This window comes from Odontomachus brunneus, unplaced genomic scaffold (assembly GCF_010583005.1).
Source record: "Odontomachus brunneus isolate Ranch 3 - 2012 unplaced genomic scaffold, Obru_v1 Obru_scaffold_018, whole genome shotgun sequence".
Lineage (NCBI taxonomy): Eukaryota > Metazoa > Arthropoda > Insecta > Hymenoptera > Formicidae > Odontomachus > Odontomachus brunneus.
In genome coordinates this window covers 136,551-163,393 of record NW_022639468.1, presented here as the reverse complement: position 1 = coordinate 163,393, position 26,843 = coordinate 136,551, and the positions used below count along the sequence as shown (strand labels likewise).

At 43.1% G+C, this 26,843-nt stretch overlaps 2 protein-coding genes across 3 annotated transcripts in view; one reads left to right on the top strand and one right to left on the bottom strand.

The window, feature by feature from the left end:
• LOC116841816 (angiotensin-converting enzyme-like) overlaps nt 1–26,843 on the bottom strand; it is a 69,386-nt gene that overhangs the window by 4,524 nt on the left and 38,019 nt on the right. For both annotated transcript variants that reach the window (XM_032810209.1, XM_032810210.1), the window contains exons 11-12: nt 15,575–15,715; nt 1,535–1,701 (exon numbers count right to left, since the gene is read on the bottom strand). In XM_032810209.1, the coding sequence (XP_032666100.1) occupies nt 1,535–1,701; nt 15,575–15,715 (308 nt within the window). The remainder of the gene's footprint in view (nt 1–1,534; nt 1,702–15,574; nt 15,716–26,843) is intronic.
• LOC116841817 (proline-rich protein 4-like) lies at nt 21,143–23,741 on the top strand. The gene is made up of 2 exons (XM_032810211.1): nt 21,143–21,308; nt 22,039–23,741. Exons 1-2 carry the CDS (start codon nt 21,297–21,299, stop codon nt 23,311–23,313), a joined length of 1,287 nt encoding a protein of 428 aa, XP_032666102.1. The 5' UTR covers nt 21,143–21,296; the 3' UTR covers nt 23,314–23,741.

The following is a 26,843-nucleotide window of genomic DNA, read 5'->3' as shown; positions in this document are numbered from 1 at the left end:
TCACATAACGTAAAATAAACAATATAAAATTTTATTATGTATTACTTGAAAAAAATGTATATTTTATGTTTTTCATTACTTTTATGTTCTGTTGATAATTGTTCTTTGGTTTTATTTCAAGAATTTTATCAATCTAATTTTAGACTAATGATTTATATTAAAAATAATAGAAGTTTATGTTCTGACGATTGTTTGACGCTAACCTAACTAATGAACAAACATTTTGCTTACCTACTTACAAGAATCTAATTTATTCAACCGACATATTTTAATAATTAATGTGTCCAGGTATACTTATATATGTACATACGTTAATATTACAAGATATTTTGTAATCTGATGAGCCAACGAAAAGAACCTCGATTTTTTGGTTGTGTCTTGAATTTTTAAGGTCGATGTTCTGAAATTGGCTGATTAAAAGTTGGTCATCCTACCCACGATTTACGTTATCGCGCGTTCTCCTTCTCATCCTACCTGCCTTCCGACGTTTATCCTTCCAGGCGTCTTTCCTCGTTCCTTACTGTGGCTTTCGCAATTTTCTAGTCTCACAGGAGTGGGAGACCGGACTTAAACTTCACAATCGACCAGGGGGGAGGGGGGGGGGCAGCCGTGCCGACTTTACGTTTTATCGCGGAAATAGCGCGAGCACGTTTGTTAACGCGGCATCGAGAAGAGAAATGTCGTTACGATAAACAAGAAAGCGCTCGAACGACTTGCATTGCTCGCATTCGCGTGAACTCCGGCGTTTCCACGGCGCGGTCGTGCGAATTTCTTTCTCACAAATTCGAACTCTTCGAATTTCTCGCGATGTCTAACGCCGTTTTCATCGTTGAGCCCGCGCTTCTGGTTTTAGCGAAGTTTCGTTACACCTTTGTGCTCTCGACGATGTCGACATTTCCTTATTTATTGCACGTAAATTCTCTCGCTTTATGGGGAATTTATAACTTGATTCCGTCCGAAGTGTGCTCTGTTATGGTTTCGAAACGCGTCGACATAATTTATGGGACGAGTGCGGCGCGTTGCTCCTACGTACACACGCCTTTACACATCCCGGTGCCTCTTTTCTATGTAATCGTTTTTATACAAGGTTTGTCGCGCGCACACGTTAAGAACAACGGTGTTAAGAATTTGGCAAGATGTATGGTCGCTAGGTGCATCCCGTTAAACTCAATAATTTCGTCCGCACACAGCAAATCATAATTCAGCGGGGTGTCGTCACACAATGAACATTCGTAGCGCTCGCCGGTAAAGTAGCACGTGGGAACTGCAACCTTCAATCTGTTACGGTAGGAAATTGCATAATTTGTAGCAAGTTACGTCGAAAGGTACTGCGCACCACCACGGTACGTTCTACTACGTCACGTGAATCGATCCGGGCCGCAGCTTTGTGTAATTACGCTTAACTAAAAGCGAGCGTAACGCGCGTAGCGTACGGTGTATCGCCATGAGTCGCGAGACGAGGGTGTCGCAACGATCGAACGATCGTAAATTATCCGTGTTAGCATGAACATGAGCGAGCGGTGTTTCTACTTACCGTAAGACCAGCCGACGACTTCACCCGTCCGCAAATTCTCCGTCCTCAGCCAATCCTCCAGCGGCCGGAAGTATTCCCTAAGAGCGGTCCCGTCCAGTCTGAACTCGTTGATGGCTTCTTGGAGCGTGTCTTGCCACGGCATGGACGAGCCTCTTTCCATCAGTGTTCTACAAATCAAAACAATATGTTTGTTCAGATCACCTGCGCGGTGAATGTTTAATAACTAAATGTTATTATTGTCGATATCAATCCAATGAAATTCCTACATAAAGAAAAAAGTTTGGTGGTATTAACTTAAAATTTTTTTTAGTAGAATTCTGCTAGTCAGAGTTGAAACAAAGCATGGAGATTCTTGATTGACCCTGTTCGCTATTTTTAGGAATAACTCAAACGAAAGTGAGAGAAGCTCTAAAACTGAAGTGATAAAGCAGGCTGTAGCTGTTCTCTCATTTATTCACTTCCTCCCTACAAATGGCGGATAATAATTTTGGCTTGAAGATCTCGGAGTTCTAATAAACGAACCAACGTGTTTTAGTTGAAGGACACAGACTCTGTGAGATTTTTATAGCTCAAATTTGATCCTAAGAACCAGAAGTCTCCTACACCCGAAACGCATTGATTCGTTTATTACAACTAAACTTTATGTTAATACAATCACACTTCTTCTTCCCTTGCAATTCTCCGAAATTTATCGCAAAAATTGCCAGAAACTTATTGTACATTTATACATTTTTTGTCAAAGATAAAGGTTTCAAAGAAGAAGTAAGATCAATTTCTTTCCATAAAAGGCCCATGAAGAGTAGGATCTGCAACTAGGAAATCGCAAAGCTCAGAGTTCTCCTTTCGAGTTTGTCCGGTTTCTTTTATCGAAGGAGTCTCGCGAGTGAAATGATTACGACGAAAGTGAAACTGTCACCGAGTGGAAACGGTGAAAACTCGCAAGAACGTGCGTCAAAGACTTTTTACTTTATCCAACGGAAGCTGATATTTGCAACGCAGCTAGGCAAAGGGTATGCGTGGAGCGTGCGATCGAGAAAAAGATCGCGCGTCGTAATCAGGCGAGGTGATTACATAAAGGATAATCTGCGACGATTCGCAGGTGGGTATTATTCGAATGTCGTTGCGCGCTATACGAGCTATTTACGGCTTGACATTCTCTCGTCGTTGGACGCGTCGCGCGGAAACGGCGAACGCGTCGGGAACGCGGAGGAGAACTCCGGACTATGCGAGAATCGAGACGTTGGTGTAAGGACAGCACGCGCTGCATAACGGTAAGGTGTAATAGCGCAATGTTATGAGGTGCACCCAGGTCGATTCCGCGGCTCTAATCGGGTCGGCTATCTTCCAGCAATCTCTGTGTTCGTCGTGTAGCTTGTACTCTACGATGTGCTCGTAGCCCGACACGCCGTGATTCGTTTGTTCGGCAAGCCGTTTCCATCGCAATTTCAATCTGCGCCGGCGATATATCTCGGGCGTTATGACAGCGGAATGCCGCCGCGGTATTTATTACGCCGCTATTACCGCCGTTTGAAATTCTACGAAGAGTTTACGTCGACGTCGTATTATCGTGAATACTCACGACAAGTACGAGTGGCTTAATTGACATAGCTACGTTATTATCTCATGCGCATGATATTCCACTTCAATTTATCTCTTTCCATCAGCGGTATTTTACACTCTCGCCTATTTGCTACTCCGGGACGTAAACGTATAATTTCCTGAAGTAGCTTTTTGTTTTCTACGAGACACATGAATATATATTTTACAAATTTAAACCGACTATATTGATTTTACTCTTTACAATCTAATTTTCTTTATAATACGACGTAAAACAGAAATGGATAAACTGTTTCTTTTTAAATACATGCGTTCAACATTTTGATTTTAAGTATGAAGCAAGACTTCTCTAAATATAATGTGGAAAATTAGTTCGGCAGGATACGATATTCTCCAAAATAAAGCAAGACATAAAAATCCTTTCTCTTTCTCTCCTGTTTCTTTTCCTCGCTCTCCCCCGCCCTTTTGCTATTCGTCTCGCCGCGCTTCGAAATTAATTAACGTGCGAATTTAATCAGAGAAGCGAGAGACAATGTACCGGCTAACGGCTGGGAATTGATCGCAAATGAGTTCCGATTAGGTCGTCGACACCGCCGACGATCGATGATCATCGTCCGCGCCTGTAACGTCGTGCGATTCAGGATTAAACGACTTTAAAGGCGATGCTACGGTCTGAGAACTGGTGCACGATGCCAACTAGGTGGCTGCTTAGACGCGCCGATTATGCAACAGTGGCAGTATCCCGCGCTGATCGGCCTCTCAAATCGATGGCCGGATCAACGTTGCGAGCTCTCGCAACTTTTCCTTTATGCATAATCGTCGGATCGCGGCGACGTTATAGCGTAACGCTTACTAAGTGGATTAACAGGCTTTTAACTTCGGCGGGCCTCGCTCACGACTGTTTTGTGAGCATATAAAATGTTGCCGCGTGCTGATCTCTTGCGAACCACAAACTACGATTCAATGCTCGACTTGTGTGCCTGTTCGTTTGTTCTTCGTCATTGATCACGCTGGCAATCGCTGAATGTATTCCTACACGTTTCCCTCTCTATTCGTTCACACACAGAAGAGTCAAATAAATAATTCATACATAACTATGTAACATAAGAGCCAATATCTACGATATTTATGATTAATAAAAAAATGGATTAATATGAGAAGAGAATTTAGAAAAGTAAATACTTATGTGATTGTAACTCATCAATTGCTCGAGGCTCGGCAAAGACTATATTATACACTGAGAGAAAAATTATCTTAAAATCAACAAATATTTCCTTGGTGGGTGCCATTAACATATTTACTTAAATCTACATTCTCTTTACTTAAATCAAATATTGTTTACTTGATTTAAATAAACAATATTTGATTTAAGTAAAGAGAATGTAGATTTAAGTAAATATGTTAATGGCACCCACCAAGGAAATATTTGTTGATTTTAAGATAATTTTTCTCTCAGTGTATATTCGATACTACTCGCGAAACTAGGTCGAGCGATCACTTTCGACAATGTATATTATATAAACTGTTCATATAATTAAGATCATTAATAAAAGAGAGAGAAGGGAGAGGAGAGACAGAGAGAGAGAGAGAGATGTATCGAAGCGTGTGAATTTGGGTAGCTAATAGTCGGTAGAGCAGTCGCTCGGATAGCGAAAGGTTCCGGGTTCGATTCTCGGCCTAATCTAACATGCATGATATATTTTCTCTCATTTTTTCCACAGCTTCTTACAAGTTGATTCAGTAAATCAAAGTGTTGCGTAAGTAAGAAATTGGGCTGTGTATGAGTTATACTCTGTCGACATATATATTGTACACTTACAATCGTTTTAGAACTGTGCATTGGTCACGCCATGATGGTTGCGGCAATTTTGCGTTACCAGAAATTGCGTCCGACGGATAACACATGTCGTGGCCGTTGTCGCGGCGCCGGCATTAAAAGGTCATGAGCTTTTTGCACCGTACGAAATTTCCCGCCGTGAGCGCTTCCGGTTCCTGCGAGAGATCTCGGGAGCAAGCAGGCTGCATTGCACCCGTCGCTCCATTCGTGGGAAACGGTTCGATTGGCGAAAAAATTCGGAATGCCCAAGGGGCCCGATCTCCCGCCGTCTTGCTCTCTTTCTCCGTTTCTCTGGCCGTAATTTATATCGATCACATAATTTCCGGCGTTCGGCACGTCGGCCACGTAGGCGAAATCGGTACTTTCCTGCCGGCCGAGTGATACATTTCGCAATGTGAGAGATGCCGCACACGAGAGCACAGGAATGTTTCGGCAACCGGATCGCCGGCCGACAACGAGTGCCTCGAGTTTATCGTGAAACCAAAGAGAAGAGAAGGAAGTTCGCGACGAACGTCAATTCAGGCATACGAGAGACAGACGAGACTTATGTAAAATTTTCTGTCATCTACATCTTCTGTAGCACCGGCGGTTTTTCAAATCGTCGCTCTGCCGTGACTAAGATCTTCTGTCGCGCTGCAGACCAGTACCTTACTTCTTAAGGTACAGCGCTTCATTACGAGAGAGCAAGGAAGACGCGAGGAAGTGCACCACGTTCTTGCAGAGTGGGCGAGTTCAATAAAGAGAGATACTACGCTCTATGTTGTAAAATTCTCTGCCGACGAGAGTTCTGCTCTCTTCTGCGCTGCTCTCTTCATTATGCATTTTATAATCTGGTCTCTCTCGGGGAGAAAGTAAGATTGACTTCAAATCTTAATGGACCACACGAGGGAGAATCCCACCGGCGGGATAATATGCTAATAATTGAACTGATCAACGACTGTGGCTCGAAATGATAACGAACTTTTTGTATTTCATAAGGAACGACCGACTAGCGAACGGTGAAAGCACCGTAAAGTGCAGTGCTAAATTACCGCAAGCGACGACGCGAGCGGCATGTGACGGTATGTGAGTTAAAGCGAATACGATTGTGCTCCCCCTCGTCGGCAATTCAAATCGTGCTTTGGTTTTCGCGATCGTGGGCAGAATGATCTCATGCGTTTGAGACCGAGGGAGTAGCAGTTACGCGGCGGTTACATTCAATTACATTCGAGGCGTAAATGTCGTACAGTACGCCGCAAAACTTCTGCGCGCCGTTCCGCGATCGAAGCAGGACTTTCAAACGATTCCTTTCCGATCGTCCGCGCGGTCGTCCGTGGCATCCAAGGACGAAGTATCGATTTACATTCGTTTAAATCACAGCGTCGGCGGTTGGCGAATGAATAAGTCAGCCGCTATATCGTGTTTCTTCCACTTCCAGAGGGTCAAACGAAGGAAGCGATATTAATATATAAACGATTATAATATAAATGCGACGTAAATAAATAAGACGGTCTTGTCTTTTGATTAACCGCCGCGGTGTGAAATTTTTATGCGGTTTTCGGCATGCGAAACGAGACAGTTCGTTAGTTAAACGTCGCTGATTCTATAGCTCCGAGAGGAGGGTGGCATCTCCTGAAGTTCTCATTAACAAAGGGCAGATGCCAAATCGATAGAGAAATAGAATATCGCGACTCTTGCGAGACTTTCGTACCTCAAAGGGATACCACGCTTAAAAATTTTATTGACAAAATAATGACTTTTTTCCACAAAATTTATTAGCTGAGTAGAATTAAAGTGCGAAAGTGAACTGAAGGATTGTTCAGACATAGACGATAAAAAATTTCAAAATTTACATCTCGAACCGTCAGTCAACGCAAATATTTGCTTGATATCAAAGTATCAAACGTGCGTTCGCTCAGGAAAATTTCAAAGGACATTGCTACATCTTTACAACTGAATTTAGAAGCTTGATCCTAGAATTCTAAACATAAAAAAGTTACGTAAACTATAAACATAAATTTTACCCAGCGCATTTTTATTTGCTAATAAGTTTCGGAGAAATGCTCGAAAATTTGATCTATTTTTCTTATTCGATGTAGAAAACACCCAGTATTTTGTCATACATTGACATTTGTCCCTTCATTCTGTACAAACGTTTGCAATTCTATAAAACCAAGAAAAACAGTGCCAAATACGAAGAGCTACATTATATCGATATCCAGCATCCTTTTGATCTGTAAAATAAGGAAACGTTTCGCACGTCATACGCACGCGAGTGAAAAGTGAACAATTGCAAACAATGTCGCGAATGTACAGCAATCGCGATTCACGAAACAATCTGTAGTTTCAAGATTCGCAAGATTACTTTCGTTTCTGAAACTCGGCCGCTCGGCTGTACCACCGCGCGTTCTAACCGATTTGTGTTTGCGGAAACGCGGCACGTGTGCCGACAGATTTATCGGCGGATCTATATTATGCATATTATCGGTGATTTGCGAGCCGCAGCTCAACCGCCGTGCAACGCCCTCGAATCTTGCGCAGTGAAAACGGAAGTGTAACGCGTAACAGCGCGCCGCGCTCTCCCGCGTCGAGTTTCTTCGCCGTGTAACTGCGTCGCGGACTCTCTCGTAGTACGGGCAACCGTACGCGCCTTTACGTGACACACGCACATTTTTACGTAGGCACAGTGAGCTTTCGTAACCGGCGCGGCTTCGTCGTCGCCGACTCGTAAAGCGAGAGTTCGAGATCGTCCTTCGATTACAGGAAGTCCGCGCGTGCCGCAAAATCTCGATCCTCGTACGGTGAACGATCCTCCAGGCTGGATATCCGTTTCGTGTCCGACAGTTCGCAATGCGGCATAACGAGCGAGCATTTTTTGACGGCAAAAAGTTCGTTAACTTCTACAGTGAGCGTAATTTCATTCGTCACGTCGCGATATAGAATTTTACACGAACACACCTGCATAGGAACATTTCATTCTTTTACCAATTTTACTCAAGGATGATCTCCACGGAGAAGATGTTATGATTTTTTTATTACATAAATTCTTTTCAGTTTTATCATGTTTTTAGTAGCGCAGTTTTTCTCAGACAAGGCATGCTTGTTAAGGAGATGCTGAAGCTGAAAATTAACAATAATTGCTCGATCTGTTTCCATCAAACAGTAAACGTGCTTTTGTTCCGATAATTGAGGGATTTTTCTTAGTGCAGTATGTATGCACGGTTGTGCAAGTATTTTGACCCAATTCTGGAATATGGAACTTGATACTATGTTGGTGACGGTCGTACACGTATATGCATGTATTACATAGTTAAATCTATCCCACAGGGAATACTTTGGAAAACTGCTTTATTGCAGGAAGCCAGGGACTTGGTCGCTCGCCAAAGAGATTTCGATCTATACGAGGCCGACCATCTTCGAACGCGGAACAATCCTTATCGAGTTTCCGTTTGCCAAGGGGATCACGCGACTTCCTTCGTCTGTAAAAGTTCGCTCGCGTTACGCCTGCAAACGCGCGTGAAATGAGCCTGCGAGATCAATTCGCGAATACACGCAACACACATGCGCACACATATGCACGTGTCGTAACGAGACGAACATTTCCAGCATAAATTATTTCGCGATTTACGGAGAGATACGCGCATCCAGCATTAATAAAATGCTTCGTCGCCCGATGCTTTTTGTCACTTTACGTAACTCCTTGGCGTGCGCGATTTCGTAACTGTGTAGGAAGCACGGCTAAGTGAGTGCGTTATTTCGCTCCTTTTGCAGTAATTAACACGATCTCCAGATTACCATGCCGCCGCGTCTCGCTACTTTATAGCGGCTGTTTTATCATGCCGTCCTACCTCTCGACGCGTGCCCGAGTTTAATCGCTCGATAATCTCGCGAGTCGGAGAGGTCGATAGGTTGATTAGAGTTTTCACGTAAGAGTCTAATCATGTATGTAAATTAAACTTTGTTATCTTGCATATCTGTTGGATCAATATTTCACTTTCGCGCATATTATTTAGCATACATGACAAAGAATTATGTGCAGTGGATTGCGAAAGGGCTCAGACACAATGAAGTTGGGAGCTCATCAAACTGGGAGTCAACTAGAAGTCATTACCGACGAATTTATGCAATTATAAAATAATTATTAATTAAAAATACTAAGTAATAATAAATCATAATAATAATACTAACAATAATTACATATAATAATATAATTACTAGGCAAGTCCATCACATAATAATAGCTCTCAAGCCCGTATTAATAGTTATTACTTGAAATTTGTCTCGAGTGAAATACTCAGAATTAAATTCAATATTAAGCAAGAGATTTTTAGTTGAATCGCAAACATGTCACATATGTTATGATCTGACTGAAAAACTTGAACTTTTAACTCTGAATAAAAATCTGAGTATTTCATGTGAGACAAATTTTAGGTGACAACTATTACACTGAAAAGAAGAATATTTAAAAATTAGTAAATATTTATTTGGTACTATAACAGCATATTTATTTAAACCTGAATTCTTTTATTTCAATAGAATTGCTTTCATGAGAAGAAATGTGTATGTATATTTTCTTCTTTAAAAAATATTCTATATTAATGTAAGTAAATATGCTCTGTTATAGTACTCACCAAATAAATATTTACTATTTCTTAGATTTTATTCTCTCTTTTACTCTCAGTATAATAGTTTTCTCTCAGTGTAATTGTCTGGAAAGTTTAGTGAGTTCCTAAATCTTCATTATATTTAAATCGTTGTGCAACTCATCGCACTTACACGTATTATCATAAAAATTTATATCACGTAACCGATAGAGATTACATAAATATTCATATAATATATCGATGTAATATTTGCGTTCGATATGTTGATTATAAACGTTAATTATTTTGTGTTTCTACGATTTCCCCGACTTTACATCAGTCCGATGATTACGTGCGTTCAGCGTTCCGCAAGGTAAGCTCCACACCTGGTTGTAAACGGCTGCCGACGGTGCGTGCTTATTATTATCGAAATATTCGTCTCGGCTAAGGAAAATTACATGCGGGAACGACAGAACGTGTCTCACAGCGAGTAACGTTGAGAGACAAACGGCGGGTTGGCAGCGAAATTGCGGAACCGAAGCAAGATTTCCCTCTCGTTGACCCAGATAACGTCTGCCAGAAGATCGCCTTCTCGCCGGCGAAGAAGCGATACGATCCTCGATCGCTTCTTCAGCGGCGAGACGGGATCTGTTACACGACGACGATTAGACGTCGTGTGTTCTTGACGCATATATTCGAGTACGCGCTAAATACGGCCTTTTTAATCCATGTTCCGTTTTTCGTATATGAGCGTCTTATACAAAGTTGCTTTAGCTTGAGAACCAGAAGAATATACTAGGTGTCCAAATACACATCAAAAATATAGTCTCAGATCGCTGTATTTTGTCGTCGGGACGAAAATCGGCTTATTTCTGTTATAAACTTAAATCCCGTTAATGTGAGATAACCAGATTTCCGAACTCCAAATTCGAGACATTTTACAAATATGTCGAGAAAGGAGGAAAGGAGTAAAAAAGTCATTGAAAATTACATATTCGCATGCGCGCGCGCGCGTGTGTGTGTGTGTGTGTGTGTGTGTGTGTGTGTGGAGAGAGAGAGAGAGAGAGAGAGACATGAACAATATTTTACTTATAAATATATAAAAAATAGTTTCAACACCAATTAAGAATAGAAACTATTGCTAAGACAAAACTGTCGTTATTTTTATCTAAACTTCAAAAGAGGAAGCAAAATTACCGTATTTACTAAGGATATGAATTTTCCTGAGTGGTCTTTCTATGTTGGAAAAGTTTTAAAAACCTTCTGAACCGGGATAAATCGGTTTCCGGAAAAAACAAAGGGTGAAAAATCGGAACCGTTCCGGGGAAAACGGGACGTCTGGTCACCTCGGCTAATAAGGGCGCCGTCGCGAAAAGCCACGTGCTCCGCGAACTGATACCGATCTAAGCGTCATTACCGCGGCGAACGCATCTCGCAACACTCGTGCGGATCGTGATCGGGCTCGCGTGCATAATGCGACCTGTAATCAACGACGCAAAACCGCAATCCCGGCGCCCGGGCGTGTTTGCGCGCCGCTGAACCGCCGAGACCGCGGGCAAAACGTGGACGCGACTTCGACGCCGAAGGCGGCCACTTAGCACCGCGGTGCTTTCAAAGCGGTTTTTATTCCGTCGTTATACGACCGTTATTCGACTATTATTGCGTACCTTGCTGGTCGTAGTGTCGCGTGTGGTTAGCTTAAATTTAATTTAACGACTGAATCATCCGTTTATGAACGGCAGCTCTCATTGCTTTCAGAAGAGAGTCTTGCGAAACGCGCGCACAGCAGTTTCTCGAGAAAAAAGACCGCTTCGAGAAGAAAGCAATTGCTTGGCTTGAATTTGATTTGATTTGATTAATTGGGAATATAGGAATATACGTCCCGTTTTTTCCCCGGAACGGTTCCGATTTTTCACCCTTTGTTTTTTCCGGAAACCGATTTATCCCGGTTCAGAAGGTACAAAGAATATACAACGGGATGTAGGAATATACAACAATAAAAAAATATTTAACTCTTCTAGGTTGCACTCCAGAGAACGTATTTTCTGAGGAAAATTTCATTGAAAGTATATGTAACGTAAGTTGTAGATTTTTAATAAAATTCTCCTCAACAAAGACGTTCCTCAACGCAATCCTAAATTCTTAATTCCTGATTTAGTACGAGATCGCTTGTAAACGACGGTCGAGCCAATGACGAGAGCGAGAAAGGACGAGAGCGAGAGAGCTCAATGTGTTCCTTATGTTCTTTTAATAATAAAAGATATTAAACGGTTTCTCAACAATCGAGATACATGTCGTTTTTCATTATAATTGCTAACTCTTGAATATTTGGAATTTTCGGCACAATATACTGAGGGGGGAAATGGTTGACCTAACTAAAATTTATAGCTATTTTTGGCGCTAACTATATTTTTTGGTTTTAACACGAGAATGATAATAGTAATATACATACAAGATTATTATCACTAACGTTATGTAATTTAATGAAAAACATGATTTTCTTGATCATAATAATTATTTCTCTGTGATTATAGTTACAGATATCAGATTTCTCTTTAGAATAAGAACAAATAAGAGATCTAAGACAAATATAAAATTAGGTCAACAAATAAAACAATAATAATACAACAATAATAATAATAAAATAACAACAAATATAAAATAAAATAAAAAATAAAATCTGTTTTCTATCAAAATTTAAGTTATATCTGAGTTATAAAATATTAGGTAAAAGGTGTGGAAACATGTCCAATGTGCGAGGAGATTAAAAAAAAATACGTGGGAACACAGCAGAATGACAAAAGTAATTATTCAAATTACGAGGGACAATTCAGCCGACTAATTCAGGACATCGCGACATCGATTACTTTCTTCCGATAGCAACAATGAACTCCGCGATGAATTCAAACTGCAGCCAGTAGTTAGCGTGTCTATGTCGGCGAGTGATTTATTCAGAAGATATCCGAGGTAAACGAGAGCAGGCGGTTTGAAGACACGCAATTAGGAATGTCGAAATCGTCGCGGAGGTTTCGTGTCGAGCCCCGTATTCCAAATATAGTTACGCGAGTAGCATCATAATGAAAAGGCGAATATCGTGGGGTTTGCGCAACTATAAGCAAATGCGGAATCCAAGCTGCACGGACGTCGGCTGTTTCACGATGCAAAATAAATTTCGCTAAAATAATTCGCCGATTATCATCGGCCCGGCCTAATGTGGGGAGGTAATGTGTAATTTAATCTCACACGTTTTAACGTATGTTAAACGACACGATGGTTTAATTATGCCGCGCATATTTATATAAAAATCCTCTCGCATGGGATTTGAATTTTTCTGAATGACTCAACGACGAATTCGATGAGCAAAAGTTACGATCACTCCGCAAGCGGGTTGCGTAATATTTTTTATACCTGCGCTGTTTTACATCGGAATTGATGTTCCGTCCGTTTTTTACATTCGTCGAATAATTTTTTCGCAGCCCGGCCGGCGAAAATATTACCGACCGGCGAGAAACGCGACGACCTTTTTGCATCCTCCTTTTTGGGGACGTCGTGCTTTTTACACGGCAACATGTCTCACGGATATGCATTATATATAACTCCGAATAAATTCTAACCTTGAATCTCTCAATGGGGCCAAAATGTCAAGACCCGGAGTGAGGCATCGATCGTGTTGGCGGACCCGCCTCGCCATAGGATTTTGCGAATTCCTGATATTTCAAGATATCCGGCCACGGCTGCTTGGCTTCTGGGTTAACGAGTCACGAGCTACTCCCTTGTGAGAAACAGCTCTGCGACTATTGACAACTTTTAGGAGCGAGGCAGGTGATAAACAGGTCGTCGCTACTAATTCGGAAATTCCCACTTTGTATACCTACTCGGAGGCGCCTTTGGCGTGATGTTAGAGTTATACTTAGAATCGCAAACCAGTGAATTTCGGCGAGGAAAAGTCTGCGTTTTTCTCCAAGTCGAAATCTCACTTTCGACTTCACTTTTCCGTTAACCGTCTATTTTGGAGTCTCTAAAGCCTACATCAACCTCCTTTGGTTCTCTTGCTCACTATTACATACTATTTACTTACCTTGTCGAGAGAACCTCTTTGAGACCTACAAATAGTATTTTGTACGTTTTTTGCCACTTAAAGAAGTTAAGTAGACATTCAGTTTCTATGTATATTAATTCTATACATCAGGAAGTTACGAATTTTACTTAATGCATTTTCATTCGTTCATAACTTTCGAAAAAATAATCGAAATTCTTTTTTTAATCGGTGTAAAAAATATCGAGGAATATGAATCTATTAACTTTCCCATTCTTTTAATGCTACTCGTACAACATATGCCCTAAAGATTTTCGTAAAATATTAATGCGATCCTCTCTGGCACACCAAGTGTTTTATGTGTGCGTGTGAAATTTTATTCTGACACGCCAAGTGTTTTCTGTGTGCGTATGGAATTTTATTTAACTTTTCCCAAAATTTTTATTTTTGTATATTTACTAAATAAGTTTTTAAAAACTATTTTTTCCCAATTCTGTGTAATTATCAGAAAATAAAGTCAGTAGATACTTAATGTAGTGTTCATACATACAAAGTAGTTATAACAATATTTATCGTGTATGAAATTAACTTCATTTGGCGTAAACCGTTTGATATCATTTCTTTTTTGTGAGAATTTTATCAATAACTTTTTTTATAATGTTTATTTATACGAGGAAGCGCATTGCCTTTTTTTACCTCTTTTTTTTAGAAAAAAGCAGGTTTGTTATTAGCCTTACATCAGGAAATTACGAATTCTACTTAATGCATTTTCATTTGTTCATAACTTTCAAAAAAATAATTGGAATTCTTTTTTTAATCGGTGCAAAGAACATCAAGGAATATGAATCTATTAACTTTTTCGCGATCCAATAAAGTTGAAAAGAATTATAATGAAAAAACAAAACACATGCTTTGTAAGAACGTTTGAAAATTTGGAAACACGGGTAACTTTTAGTCATGTTTAGAATTCTGGGATTAAACATACTGATTCTCCAGAATATACAAATGTTATCAGGTTGAAAGTAGGACTCAAGTTTCGACTCGGATGATTCGCTGGATTCTGCGACAGCAATGAAACAAAATCTGGACGTCGTGATCCGACTATAGAATACAAATTCTGCTAATTCGCTCTCCGTGATCGCGTCCTTCTCTTCGGAGGACATACAAGTGAGGTAACATTCCATTAGCGAGGGGAAAGAGCCGTGCATAATGCAGTTAGATGATGATGAAGTCGCAGTATCACCGAGCATTTTCCTTCATCCTGCTTCCTTTCTCTTGTTGTTGTATCACTCGTAGTGATTTACATTTTTTATGCGGCCCAGATTATACCGTCAGTTTCCCGATTTAGATACGTTGAATTTAACTTTCTTCGACCGAATGTCCCCGGACGGCTTGTTCGACATTCTTATAAGTGCTGTCTCTTAGAAATGCGCGTCACACAAATATGAAAATCCCGTGCCAGTATTTTATTCTTAATTATGCGCAATTAACACGTACCCACGTTACTCGCGGCACTCTACCATTGCTGTGTTACGTATCCGCACCCGCTCGCGCTTTACGAGTCTTTAATGCGCCGCTTTACTAGTAAAGCGGTACTTTACGTTTTTCTGCTTCCACTGCACACCTGCGCCGTGTTGCCCATCGGACGTTGAAATACGGACGCAAAATAGCGGTGCAGCTTTTTTCAAGCCGTAAAATGCGACGACGCGATCTGCAAGCACGACGTGCGAAACGCTTGTTTTTTGCGCCTCCGTCTTACCGTTCCGCCCGCAAACAGCTTCAGCGAAGTCGCGGCCGCGATCGATCGCGGCCTCGTGCCGTGCAAGAAAGACGCGCCGCCCCGCGTTGCGAGAGCATCGCGAGTACACGTAGATCAAAAATCGATTGTTCAAAGGCCGCCTTTACGCCCGTGTGCTTCCGTTCTCGAGCGAGCGTACGCGACGGATTTGCGCAACGCGTAGCGTAAATGATGACGCAAAGATCTTCAGCTTATGCGATTATCGACAAGGAGCGAGGAGATATTTTCCCTCGCTTTTCTCATTACTTACCCTAGAATCCTGCCGGCCTCGGGGCTTTTGTAGAAGTCACACTTGTGCAGCGGCCTCCTGGGATCGTTGAGGTATCGCTGTCCCGCCGCTTGGCACAGTGCGCCATAAAGTTGGAATTGAAGGACCCCGGCGACAAAATTTCTGTAAAATATGAGAGAAAGCCAATTAGCTTATATCATGTCTGCGTCATTATATCATACTCTTACGTGAAGAAAAATTGCTTGGAAATTTCGAGAAACAGTCTCCAAAAAAATCTAGCAACTCGCGGCTGCAACGTCAAACGAGATCCTTTCGTGCCTAACATATGTTTGATAATTTATTTACATTATTTTACAATACACATTTTGATAAGGTGTCACAGAACGACTTGGACAATAAGCCAACAGAACAAAAAAGGGCCAGAAGAATATGCCACGGAAATCAGGCAACATCCGCGAGTGCAAATTTTTCGCTAATTTTCGCGAATAATAAAACTAAGAAAGTTGTAGAATTTATGAAAAATTGCAAATCGTCGATACATTTTAATCATGCATCACGCCACTTGTAGAATAACGAACGAAGTGATCGCATTTGACTAATTTCTCTTATTAAATTTACAAATTCGTAACTAGGTCTGCTAGACAAAACGGTGGTTGAGGTGGTCATGACTGCGCTGTCATTTTTCGTGAACCTTGAAGAGCCGTCAAGGCCAGTGTCAGTAGGGTTAGTGAGGTCACACACGGGGAATCTCGATTTCTATGGAGCGAGTAAAATGACGCGAGACAGTACTCTCGTCTACGCCGTGTAGATGAACGTCGCAGTCGAGTGGGAGGACAGAGATGGCATTCGGCTATAAGCAGGTAAGTGTGTTGCCGTTTCACCGAGAGACTCTTCATCGGCAACGACCTTTACGTAATAGCGTCCAGACGATCTTTCCAAAGACCGTGGCTCGGAATTACGATCCGTTATTCCGACACTTCCACTTTCCACGACCGACGAAACGGTCCTCCGCTCGTCGGACGAGAGGCGCGCTCGCTGTCTCGTTGGAAAATACACGTTGGAGAGTGTCGTAACGAGTTTATCGGACGCGTGACGCCTAAATGCACACGCGTACGTATCGCTACCCACGACAACGAATGCTGTCTGTGATATCATCGACGAGATTAGCGAATTATTAAACTGATTAATTTTCTCCTAGGCTAGATACGCGTTTGAGGAAAGAGTGTCGCACAGGCCCAATTTCTTAACGCTTGCGTTGTAACAGTAACGCAAGCGTTACGCACCGCCGCGCAGATATAACACATAACACAACAGCTGTGTAACGACGTACAACGATAACGATATATTGTCGTTGAAAGTTACAGAATAAGCAGTACAGGGAATATAAGGGTCATTTCAACTATGGCGACACGTGAAGAGATATGCGTTCCAGGATTTCGGATAGCATCAGTTTTACGGTCGACGTGCTGACCAGTCACTCATTAACTATGGGTCGTTTACTATCGTTCTTTTGATTATATTACTCATTATTGCCCAAATGTTTGGTGTTTTATTTTCGGTCTCGTAGACAAAATTATGCACGATGTGAGAGGACCGGATCTGAATGCCAGTGGATAAGATCCGGTCGAGGGCCGGAACATAAAATTCCGCATAAATTTGGGTGAAATTCATCAGGTGTGAAGATGGTCGCTCTCCGTCTACACAGTTTTTACGATTTTTATCGAGAATTCTTATGGATTAACCTTTTCTGCCTACTCACATCCGACGGATGGGCGGACGCATTCGAATAGCATCGCGAAAGAGCTAAACGAAGGCGTTATATTCAAGGAATCGTCCCGCGAGGAAATTATCGAATCGGGTTACACGGTTGGATGGAGCCGAGGTGAGCCCCCAATGTCAGATAGCGCGATTGTCATCGATTGCATGTTAATGAGCTTTTTCATTTAAAAACTGAAGTAACCTTCGAACTGGAAATGCTATCGAGACAGAAAGAGAGAGAGAGAGAGAGAGAGAGAGAGAGAGAGAGAGAGAGAGAGAAATGGCCAGTCACATCCTCTTCAATCTATTAAATATGTAATTTCTTCAAGTGAATTCCTTCCCGAGAAGTAAATCGAATTTTAAATCAACAGCTCGCTCATTAATTTCCTTTTACTCGATTCATTTCACCATGCCAATTTCTCTAATCCGCCAATAATTAACCACTTTTATAGTTGTAAGCTGTTCAAGCCTTTCTCTGGAATTTTTAACATTAATTTACAGAAAAATGTTTAGTATTTGTAAATTAAAAGTACACAGAGGAATAATTACTACAAATTATGATCAAGAAAACTATTTTTTAATAAAATTTTCTGTACAATGCTAGTGATAACCTTATATGCATGTTATTAGTACTATTTTCATATTAGAATAACCAAAAAATATTACTGGGGCCAAAAATATCCACAATTTTAATTAGATCAGTCGTTAACCGTTATTTTCTCTCAGTGCACTTTATTCTATTGATTCGATTGATTATTCAACATTGGACTGCACGTTTTGACGCATATCGTTGCATATTCCGAGTAAAGTGTAACGAACATTTCCTCCTCCTTTTCCTCTATCCTGTATTACGAAATACATGAATGACATACGTCGCTTTCGCTTGCGAAAAGCGGAGTGTAAGTCCTGCGCTGCAGCATTTCCGCGGACAGTTCTGATAGAACATTTACTGGGTGGAGTGATATAACATTACACGGCGTCTCCGCGCAAGGTGATCATATCCCATAGACAATGCACCGGTAAACATCGACGTACTCGGGCGCGCGGAGAAGGAAGAAAACGGAACTTCAGCGACGTTAAGAGCGGAATCGTGACGTGGGACCCCGCGTGTCCCACACGAAAGGGGGCAATGGTGCACCCACGAGATCGGCGGGAGATAAGTTCCACCGGCGTGTCTCTCGTCCCCACGTGTGGGTGTGGGTGTGGTATACTTGTGTCTGTTACATGACGTACGAGGCGTCCGACAGTATGTGTCGGGCACGCGCGCGCCAAGCCAGGTGAGGACGAAAACGGAACAGCGAAAGGGAGAGGATGGATGATGACGTTGATCGCGCGCGATTCGCGTGACCGTTGCAGTCGATCGCCACGAAAAATGACGTATCGAGCCGCGCGTAGCTGGAACGCGCGTTGCGTCAATACAGTATAGACGGTATATACAGGTCCAACGGGGAGGATTATTAGAAAACGAAAGGAATCTCGCGGATGCGACGACTGCGATGCTTTTGAGGTCGCCTAATTTTCAGGCGCCTTAGATTCATTAATCGTTATTAACAGTTGTCACTTGAAACTCGCCTTATATGAGGTACTCAGATTCGAATTTAGAGTTAGTTGTGAGTTTGAATCACGATTATAAATTTAATGTCACACATATATGATTCAAATAATCTAACTCAACATTCTAACCTGAGACAAGTTTCTCACGTGTCATCTCACGTGAGACAAATTTCAAGTAACAACTATTAATACGGACCTAAGATCTGTATTAATAGTCGTTACTTGAAACTCAGATGAGATACTTAGACTTTAATTTAGAGTTAGATGAGTTTCAGATGAGATACTTGGATTTTTATCTAGAGTTAGATATGAGGATTTTCAGTTGAATTGAAATGATTGATATCGTGTCGTATGTATCGTATAATTCAATTAAAACTCAGATCCAACTTTAAATTCAGGTATGAGTATCTCACGCAAGATAAGTTTCACTCGAACCTCGCCTCCGGTGAAATACTCAGATTTGAATTTAGAATTAAATGTGAATTTTTCAGTTGAACTGCGATTAAAAATTTATGCCACTTATGTCATATCGCTCAGATAGAAAACTAAAATTTAACTCAATTCAGATTTGAATATCTCACGTGGGGCAAGTAATGACTGTTCATACAAATCTTAGATAAGAGTTTTTCATTGCATCGCGATTATAGACATAAATATTGCATATATTGTATAATTCAACTGAAAAATTTAGATCTAACTCTGAATAAAAATCTGAGCATGTCATATGAGACAAACTTCGGATAGCAACTATTAATACGAGTCTAAAACCTGTATTTCTAGAGTTGTAGAAACTTGCCTGACTGTCAAGAACTAAGAATTGACGTCGATCGATTGTTATAGTTCTCGTACAGATAACAATCTCAATAAAGATGCTGCAAAATTTTCGCTCGTATGATGTGAAATTGCGACTGAGAGAATTGAGGGAGCAGCCTTTGACTCGATCGGAGCATCGCGAGATATTTGAAAACGGTAGGGTCGAAAGCGAGAAATTTACGATGCAGAGTAGAGCACGTGTTATGGCACGACGTAATGTTGGAATGCGAATTACGCATTCTTGCAGGAGGACACGAAATTGTAGGGAAAGAGGGTAGGAAATTAGTATAATCTACCGGCGGAGAAACTAGGTTGGCGCATGTCGATGTTCTGTGTGTGCCTACGTACTACGCGCATATAATTCGTGCGGAGTGCTATTAAAAAGCAAGAAAAAGAAAAGAGAAAACTAATAGGGAAAAGCGCGAGAATTGTCAACGGATCTTCCCACGCGAGAAGGATTATAGATTTTCATCCGCAATCGTCCCGTATACAGGACGAACCAGCGATCTGCCGCGTATAGGATTTAATAACACAAAATGCCCGCTTTCATAAAGCACGTCATCCACGATTGCGTTTCAGCGATTGCGTTCCAGTCCCCGGAAGGGTTTCGCCGACTTCCGTTCCACTGACGAAGCATTACTACTTCAAGGAACTACGACACGTGGTGCTGCCACGACGTAAGCTGTCCGACTCGCGAGTACACTTCAACTGTATTTCCAAGGAGAATACTATCGAGCTGTTATGAATCAGAGTACTACCGGAATACCGACACAGTCGTCAGGTCATTTCGGTTCGAGCGTGATACAACCGAACATTCCAACTGTCGTGATATAACGATTCTCTCTGGAATTTCATTTAACTTCGGCTAACGCGACGGATCCCCGACAGGACATAGTCGGCCGACACGCGCCAGCCGCACGGTGACAGCCGGCGACTAGTTGATACGCGTGATGTATGTCACGGATTGCCGGCGACGTGTCCGTATCTCGACGCGAGCCGCCGTAAGAGATCCGCGATCTCGGTCTGGGTGCGAGCTCGGCGTGAAACGTTACGTGCGAGGAGACGAGTTTTCACGTACTGTTTCGACCCGGACGCCCATCGGCCCGAACGGGAAAGGCACGCGCGGATACAATCGACGTCTCGCCGGCAGCTCTTGACGCTAAGGGACGGCCAATCGGTATGTCCGTCGTTCGCCAGAGAAAGTATCGCATAGTGCCGAAGCGCAGTCAAGGTACCGGCGAAGATACGTGAGAAAAAAAACGGCGAGACACATCACGAGCATGAGGAAGAGGACGAGGCCCGTGTCCGCGAGTCGAAGAAGGAGAGGGACGTTTCTGCGACACACGTGCGCGCGCGTGTGTGTGTAGGGAGGGTGAGGAAGAGGGGTGGGGGGGGCGTCTGTCCCAAAGGGGAGTGGTGGCCGCTCGGACGGTGGGACCGTCGTCGTCGTCGTAGCTGAACAAAGAGGTGTAACGTGGGGGTATACGACTTGGGGGCCCCGGACCGTCGGGCCCCGGGTGGCGAAGGCGAAAGTGTGCCGCGTATATAAGGCCAGGAACCGACGGCAATCAGCATCCAGTTCACTCCTGGACGCACCCGGAACATCGCGAGAGCAAAAATGAGAATCCTGGTACGTCCTCTGCACGGGCCGTCGTGATACCGCTCGGTATACTCGCTGGTATCGCGTCGACGGCGAGCGCGAACTCGTCGGGGACGACGATCGTCCGAGAACGTGCGCCGGGATGATCGCGGACGGTCGGGTAGACACCGTCGCGGCGAGTGAACGAGACGTCGTCGGGGAGTCTCGAGCCGGAATTAACCGGGGTGTGAGTCGCGTACCGAGGGAGGGATTGTATCTTGGTCGCAATAGATTTGGCTATCGCGCCAGTCTATCTAGCGTTCAGAGAAATCCGCGCACGGCTTGCTCACGGAGTGCTTCCCTACACGGACGTTCCCTAGCCCCGGCGTTAGCGGGTCGCGAGTTAGGATTTGTCGCCGCTTCGTCGCGCAGTGAAATCTCGTTAGAGCTCAGGGAGTACTCGTTGCATCGTGCGGTGATGTACTTGTGTGTTCCAACTGCGGTAGATCAGGGACAGATTCTTTAATATACGTCGTAACCCGCGTCGATCTAAGATACGTCTCAGATCCTAACGTGTCGCGAAGACATAGACAGTATCGGTAGAAAGGCTCAGCCTTGCGGATTTCATATTATTTTCAACCAGTTCTTTGATACGCGTGTCCTTCGGAGCTCACGTTTTCTCCGTCGGCTGTTTAGAATGCATAAACGAATGCCGTGATCCGGCATTACGCATGTCGAGCGTAACGACAGATGACATTGCGTGTTTTTCTTTTTTTCTCAGGTTTACGTGGTAGTCGCCGCTCTCGTGGTTGCGACAGCATGGTCGGAGGACGCGAAAGCGAGCGAGAAAGTCGAGAAGTCGGTTGAGGAAAAGTCCGGGGTCGAGAAGAAGCAAGAGAAGCGTGGCCTGCTAGGTCTGGGCTACGGCTACGGTTATGACGGCGGATACGGCATCGGATCTGGCGGACACGTCGGCCTCGACTTGGGCACTGGATACGGTGGATACGGCGGATATAGCCACGGCGGATACAGCCACGGCGGATACAGCCATGGCGGATACAGCCACGGCGGATACAGCCACGGCGGACTCGGCGGATACATCGACGGCGGTCATCACGAGCACGTGAAGACCGTGACCGTGGTGAAGAACGTCGCCGTACCGTACCCCGTGGAGAAGCACGTGCCCTACCCGGTAGAGAAACCTGTACCGGTACCCGTCAAAGTGCCCGTACCGCAACCGTACCCAGTTGAGAAGCACGTGCCTTACCCGGTCAAGGTTCTCGTAAAGGTGCCCGTTCACGTGCCCCAGCCGTATCCAGTCGAGAAGAAGGTTCCCTACCCAGTGCACGTACCCGTCGATCGTCCCGTCCCAGTCAAGGTCTACGTGCCGCAGCCTTATCCCGTAGAGAAGCACATCCATGTTCCCGTAAAGGTACCAGTGCCGCAGCCGTACCCCGTCGAGAAACCAGTTCCTGTACCAGTGAAAGTCCCAGTCCACATACCCCAACCGTACCCAGTCGAAAAGCTCGTGCCCTATCCCGTCAAAGTCCCGGTTGACCGTCCCATCCACATACCCGTTCCCAAGCCTTACCCCGTGCACGTCGAGAAGCCCGTACCTTACCCCGTCGAGAAACCCGTGCCCTACCCCGTGAAGGTACCAGTTGACAGGCCATACCCCGTCCCCGTCGAGAAGCCCGTGCCAGTACCCGTGAAGATACCAGTGCCGCAGCCGTACCCAGTCGAGAAGCCGGTGCCTTACCCCGTCGAGAAGCCCGTGCCGGTAGCAGTCAAGGTCCCGGTCGACAGGCCGTACCCCGTCCACATCGAGAAGCCTGTGCCCTATGCGGTCGAGAAGCCCGTACCATACCCAGTGCACGTTAAAGTGCCGGTAGCTGTGCCCGTGCACCATGAACACCACGACCATCATGGCTACGTCGACGGTGGATACGACGGTGGATATCATGGTGGATATCAGGGTGGATATCAGGGTGGATATCAGGGTGGATATCAGGGTGGATATCACGGTGGCGATGTAGGCTATGATCATCATCATTAATGCCACAATTCCGATTGGTTCTTCGTCGTCGGGTCTTTCGTTCGAGCGTAAACGAAACCCCGCCGCGACGACGGACAACCACGGTCGCCGAGGACCTTGTCGATATACTCTTAGGACACGAGGGACCGATTCGAAAACGTTGTCATGCGGCGCCACGAGAAGATACCCGCCACTTTGTACCTGGATCGGATCGGGGACAATTTCCGGCAGATCGCGTGCCGGACATTGGTACCTCGACACTGATCGCGAAGAGGGCGCGGCACGACGACGTGTGCCACCAGTTAGGAAGAACGAATGATCAGTAGGGATGTACTCGTCTTTAGCGATCTTCGCTCGAGAACAACTCGCTTGTCTTACTTTTGTACCGATATTAGCAAAGTATGTATTTTTTTACAGAAAATGAAATAAATATTATTGTAAAGTAGTTACATTACCGCGCACTTCTCATTATTCCCCCTACCCTTCGATTCCCAGCCATCTTCCAACTTGAAAACGAGGATGGATGTACGAGAAGGATAAATGAAGTAAAGAGAGATTTTCCTTCAACATTTTAACGACAGACGTTGAAAGAAAGTACACTAGAAACGCGTGCGTTACTGAGATGAATTTTCAAATGGAAAAATCTCAGATATAAAAAGATATTTCGTAATGGTAAAAATGCATGCGCATTTCAAGTAAAAAGAGAACGTGCTAAGCGGATATTATTAAGTCATGCGAAAAAAGGTCATGCAAATGAAAGGCAACTCATTAGCATGCGTTAAAAAATACATAATATGTTAATATAATTATTACACGCAATGTTACTAATTCCGCAAGCAGGTCGGAAAAGCGATATTACTGAGGGACGTTCTCGAGAGAAATGCCAACTTCTCATAGGATATCTCAGGTCATTCTTCGTTACGAGTCTCTTGTTATTGGTAAATGTCATTCCATTCTATCGGCAAGGTGAAACTGAATGATAAGTCGTCGACCCAGTTTCCGCCATGTCTTCGCCAACAAATCAATAACCTTCATCGTACCGACGCACGTTCAGTTGTCTCGGAAGCTTTTTTCGAAATAGTCTTACGGACCGAATTGATGTTACCGCGTGTCACATGTATGAATATATCAGTAACTTTGTAGAAGAGCGAAATCAAAAATTGATCCGACCTACGTCACTATGGAACCTTGAAGGGAAAGCGCATGCATTGCTGCAACATACGATGCATATTCAATATTTAATTAAATTCGTTATATATAGTTTGACCTTTACACACTATCCTTGCGCTTACATTTCCTCGGGGAACATCAGAGTTCGATCGAGCTCTTATAGCTCTCGTTCTTTCGTTTGCCGGAGAATTAACGGCTTAATTTAATTAATATAACGAAGCTAGGGGCGGATTACGTAAAGTTAACGGCAACGAAGTCTCCTGGTACATTATCATAATAAAGTATAATACACCGCATACATGCGTGTGTATTTTACACATAAATTTTAACTGACATCGACACCGTGATCTTCCTGATCGAATTTCAGAAATAATCGCGTGAATTCTCACGAAGTGCAGCAAAATTTACGCGGCAGTGGATTATAATTAATTTCATCTGAACTGTTATTATCGTTCTCACACTTGTGTCTCATCGTCGACGTGTTGCGAGAATTATTATTTTATGTAAGTTTGAGAGGAAGATGAGATAAGGCTCGTATCAACAGTCGTCATCTGAACTCGTTTCATGATACTCAGATTTTTATTCAAAGTTAGATCCAAGTTTCTCAGTTGAATTGTAACATATGTCACATTATCTGTAACGGCGATTCAACCGAAAAACTATCATCTAACATTCTAAATTGAAGTCTAAATATTTCATAAGAAACGAGTAATAATATTCAAGTAATAATTATTCATACGGGCCTTGAAATATGAGAGAGAAAAGAACTGCAAGATGCAGGGAGAAAGGAGAGCAATGGAAGGCGCTTTATTTTTTCGTTCCGCTACATCGATTTTTGACGAGCGGTTCGTCGACGAGATGCGATGAGGAAACACGAAGGGCACGCGAGGCAGCTGATCTTCGATCAACTTCATTGTTCCGACCTTCGTGACCCAATCTTACGTTTCGTTGCAGGGCGGCCCGCCGTTCATTGCGACGCCCGGAGAAGAGAAGTCGATGCATCCGTGACCAATTTCTGCACGACCCACTTCTGCCTCGGAGTGAGCTGGCTTTGCCACTTGACTCACGAGCGACTTACGTGCTCGTCCGCAGAGGGAACGGTTATGCAATCGTGCCATTAGCGCACGCGACGCCGAGGCTGAAAGTAAGAGTCTCCCCTTCGCCTCGCTGTCGCGCCGAGAAAGACAGTACCGCGAAGTCTACTTCCCCTTTCGTCCATTTTCCAGACCAGGCGACTCCTTTCGCTTCCTCCATTTATCCCGCCCCGCCTCTTCGCGAGCCTATTCCTTTTAGGAAAATTGCGCGGGGCGAACGATATTTCGCCCTTTGTTTGTGTGTTAAAAAAAAAAAGAAAACAAGTATAACGTAGAGATCTTGAAAGTACGACCGCTAGGAAGTAAAAGATGCGAAGAATGGCAGATGCTTAATAATGTCAGGTTTTTGTAGCTTCCAAATTATTTAACGTCTGAAAAAGAGAAGCCTTCTTTGTATGCATAAGTAATAATCTTGTTTTTTAGATAAATTAAAGGACATTTTATTTTCAACGACATTTAACTTGACATTTAATTATCGGGATAGAAAATTGAATTCTTGACTACATTGATCACTGTGATATTTAAGATGAGAGAGAAAGCACATGGCAGATTTCGCATTTTATTACGCGCTCAAATATTTCGAGAAATTATGTACCGCTTAAGAAAAATCGTGCTAACCAAGCTAATAATTTTCGTGATTGTCGTCGTCGTCGTCGTGTGTTATGTTTACGCCTTCGCGCTGAGTAATGCGGTTATGAAATTTCCTATCACCTAATTGCTTCGGTGAGAGGATTTCAAGCCAGTTATTTGACATTTTATGTGATATTCATCTCATTTTTCAAGCGGGCTGCCTATGCATGTTAATAAAGTTATGTGATGCAATCGAAGGCAAGAAAGTAGTTTCCATTTGAAGATGTCCTCAATTTGTGAAGAAATTAGTAAAGCCGATCGTGTCAACTTGTTGCAAGCAATGGACTCTAACTGTACACAATTCCCTTTTAATTAATAATCCAGCAGTGTTTACTTATTTATTCATTTAAATTAAACCTTCCTACTTCAAGTAATTTAGACGTCATTAATCGTTAAGTTGAAATCCTCACACACAGTGGCGTTTCGCATTGATCGTTCCGAGGTTTTGCTGAGAAGAAACGGCACTTCACTCAACCGCTTCGAACGACGTTAACCGGTAAGGTAGCTTGCTACTTTCGCGTTGGCTGATATAATAAAGGTACTTCTTGAGTTCTGGGCACTTTAAGAAGTTGCAGAATGTCAAATTATATATATATATATATATATATATATATATATATATATATATATATATATATATATATATATATATATATA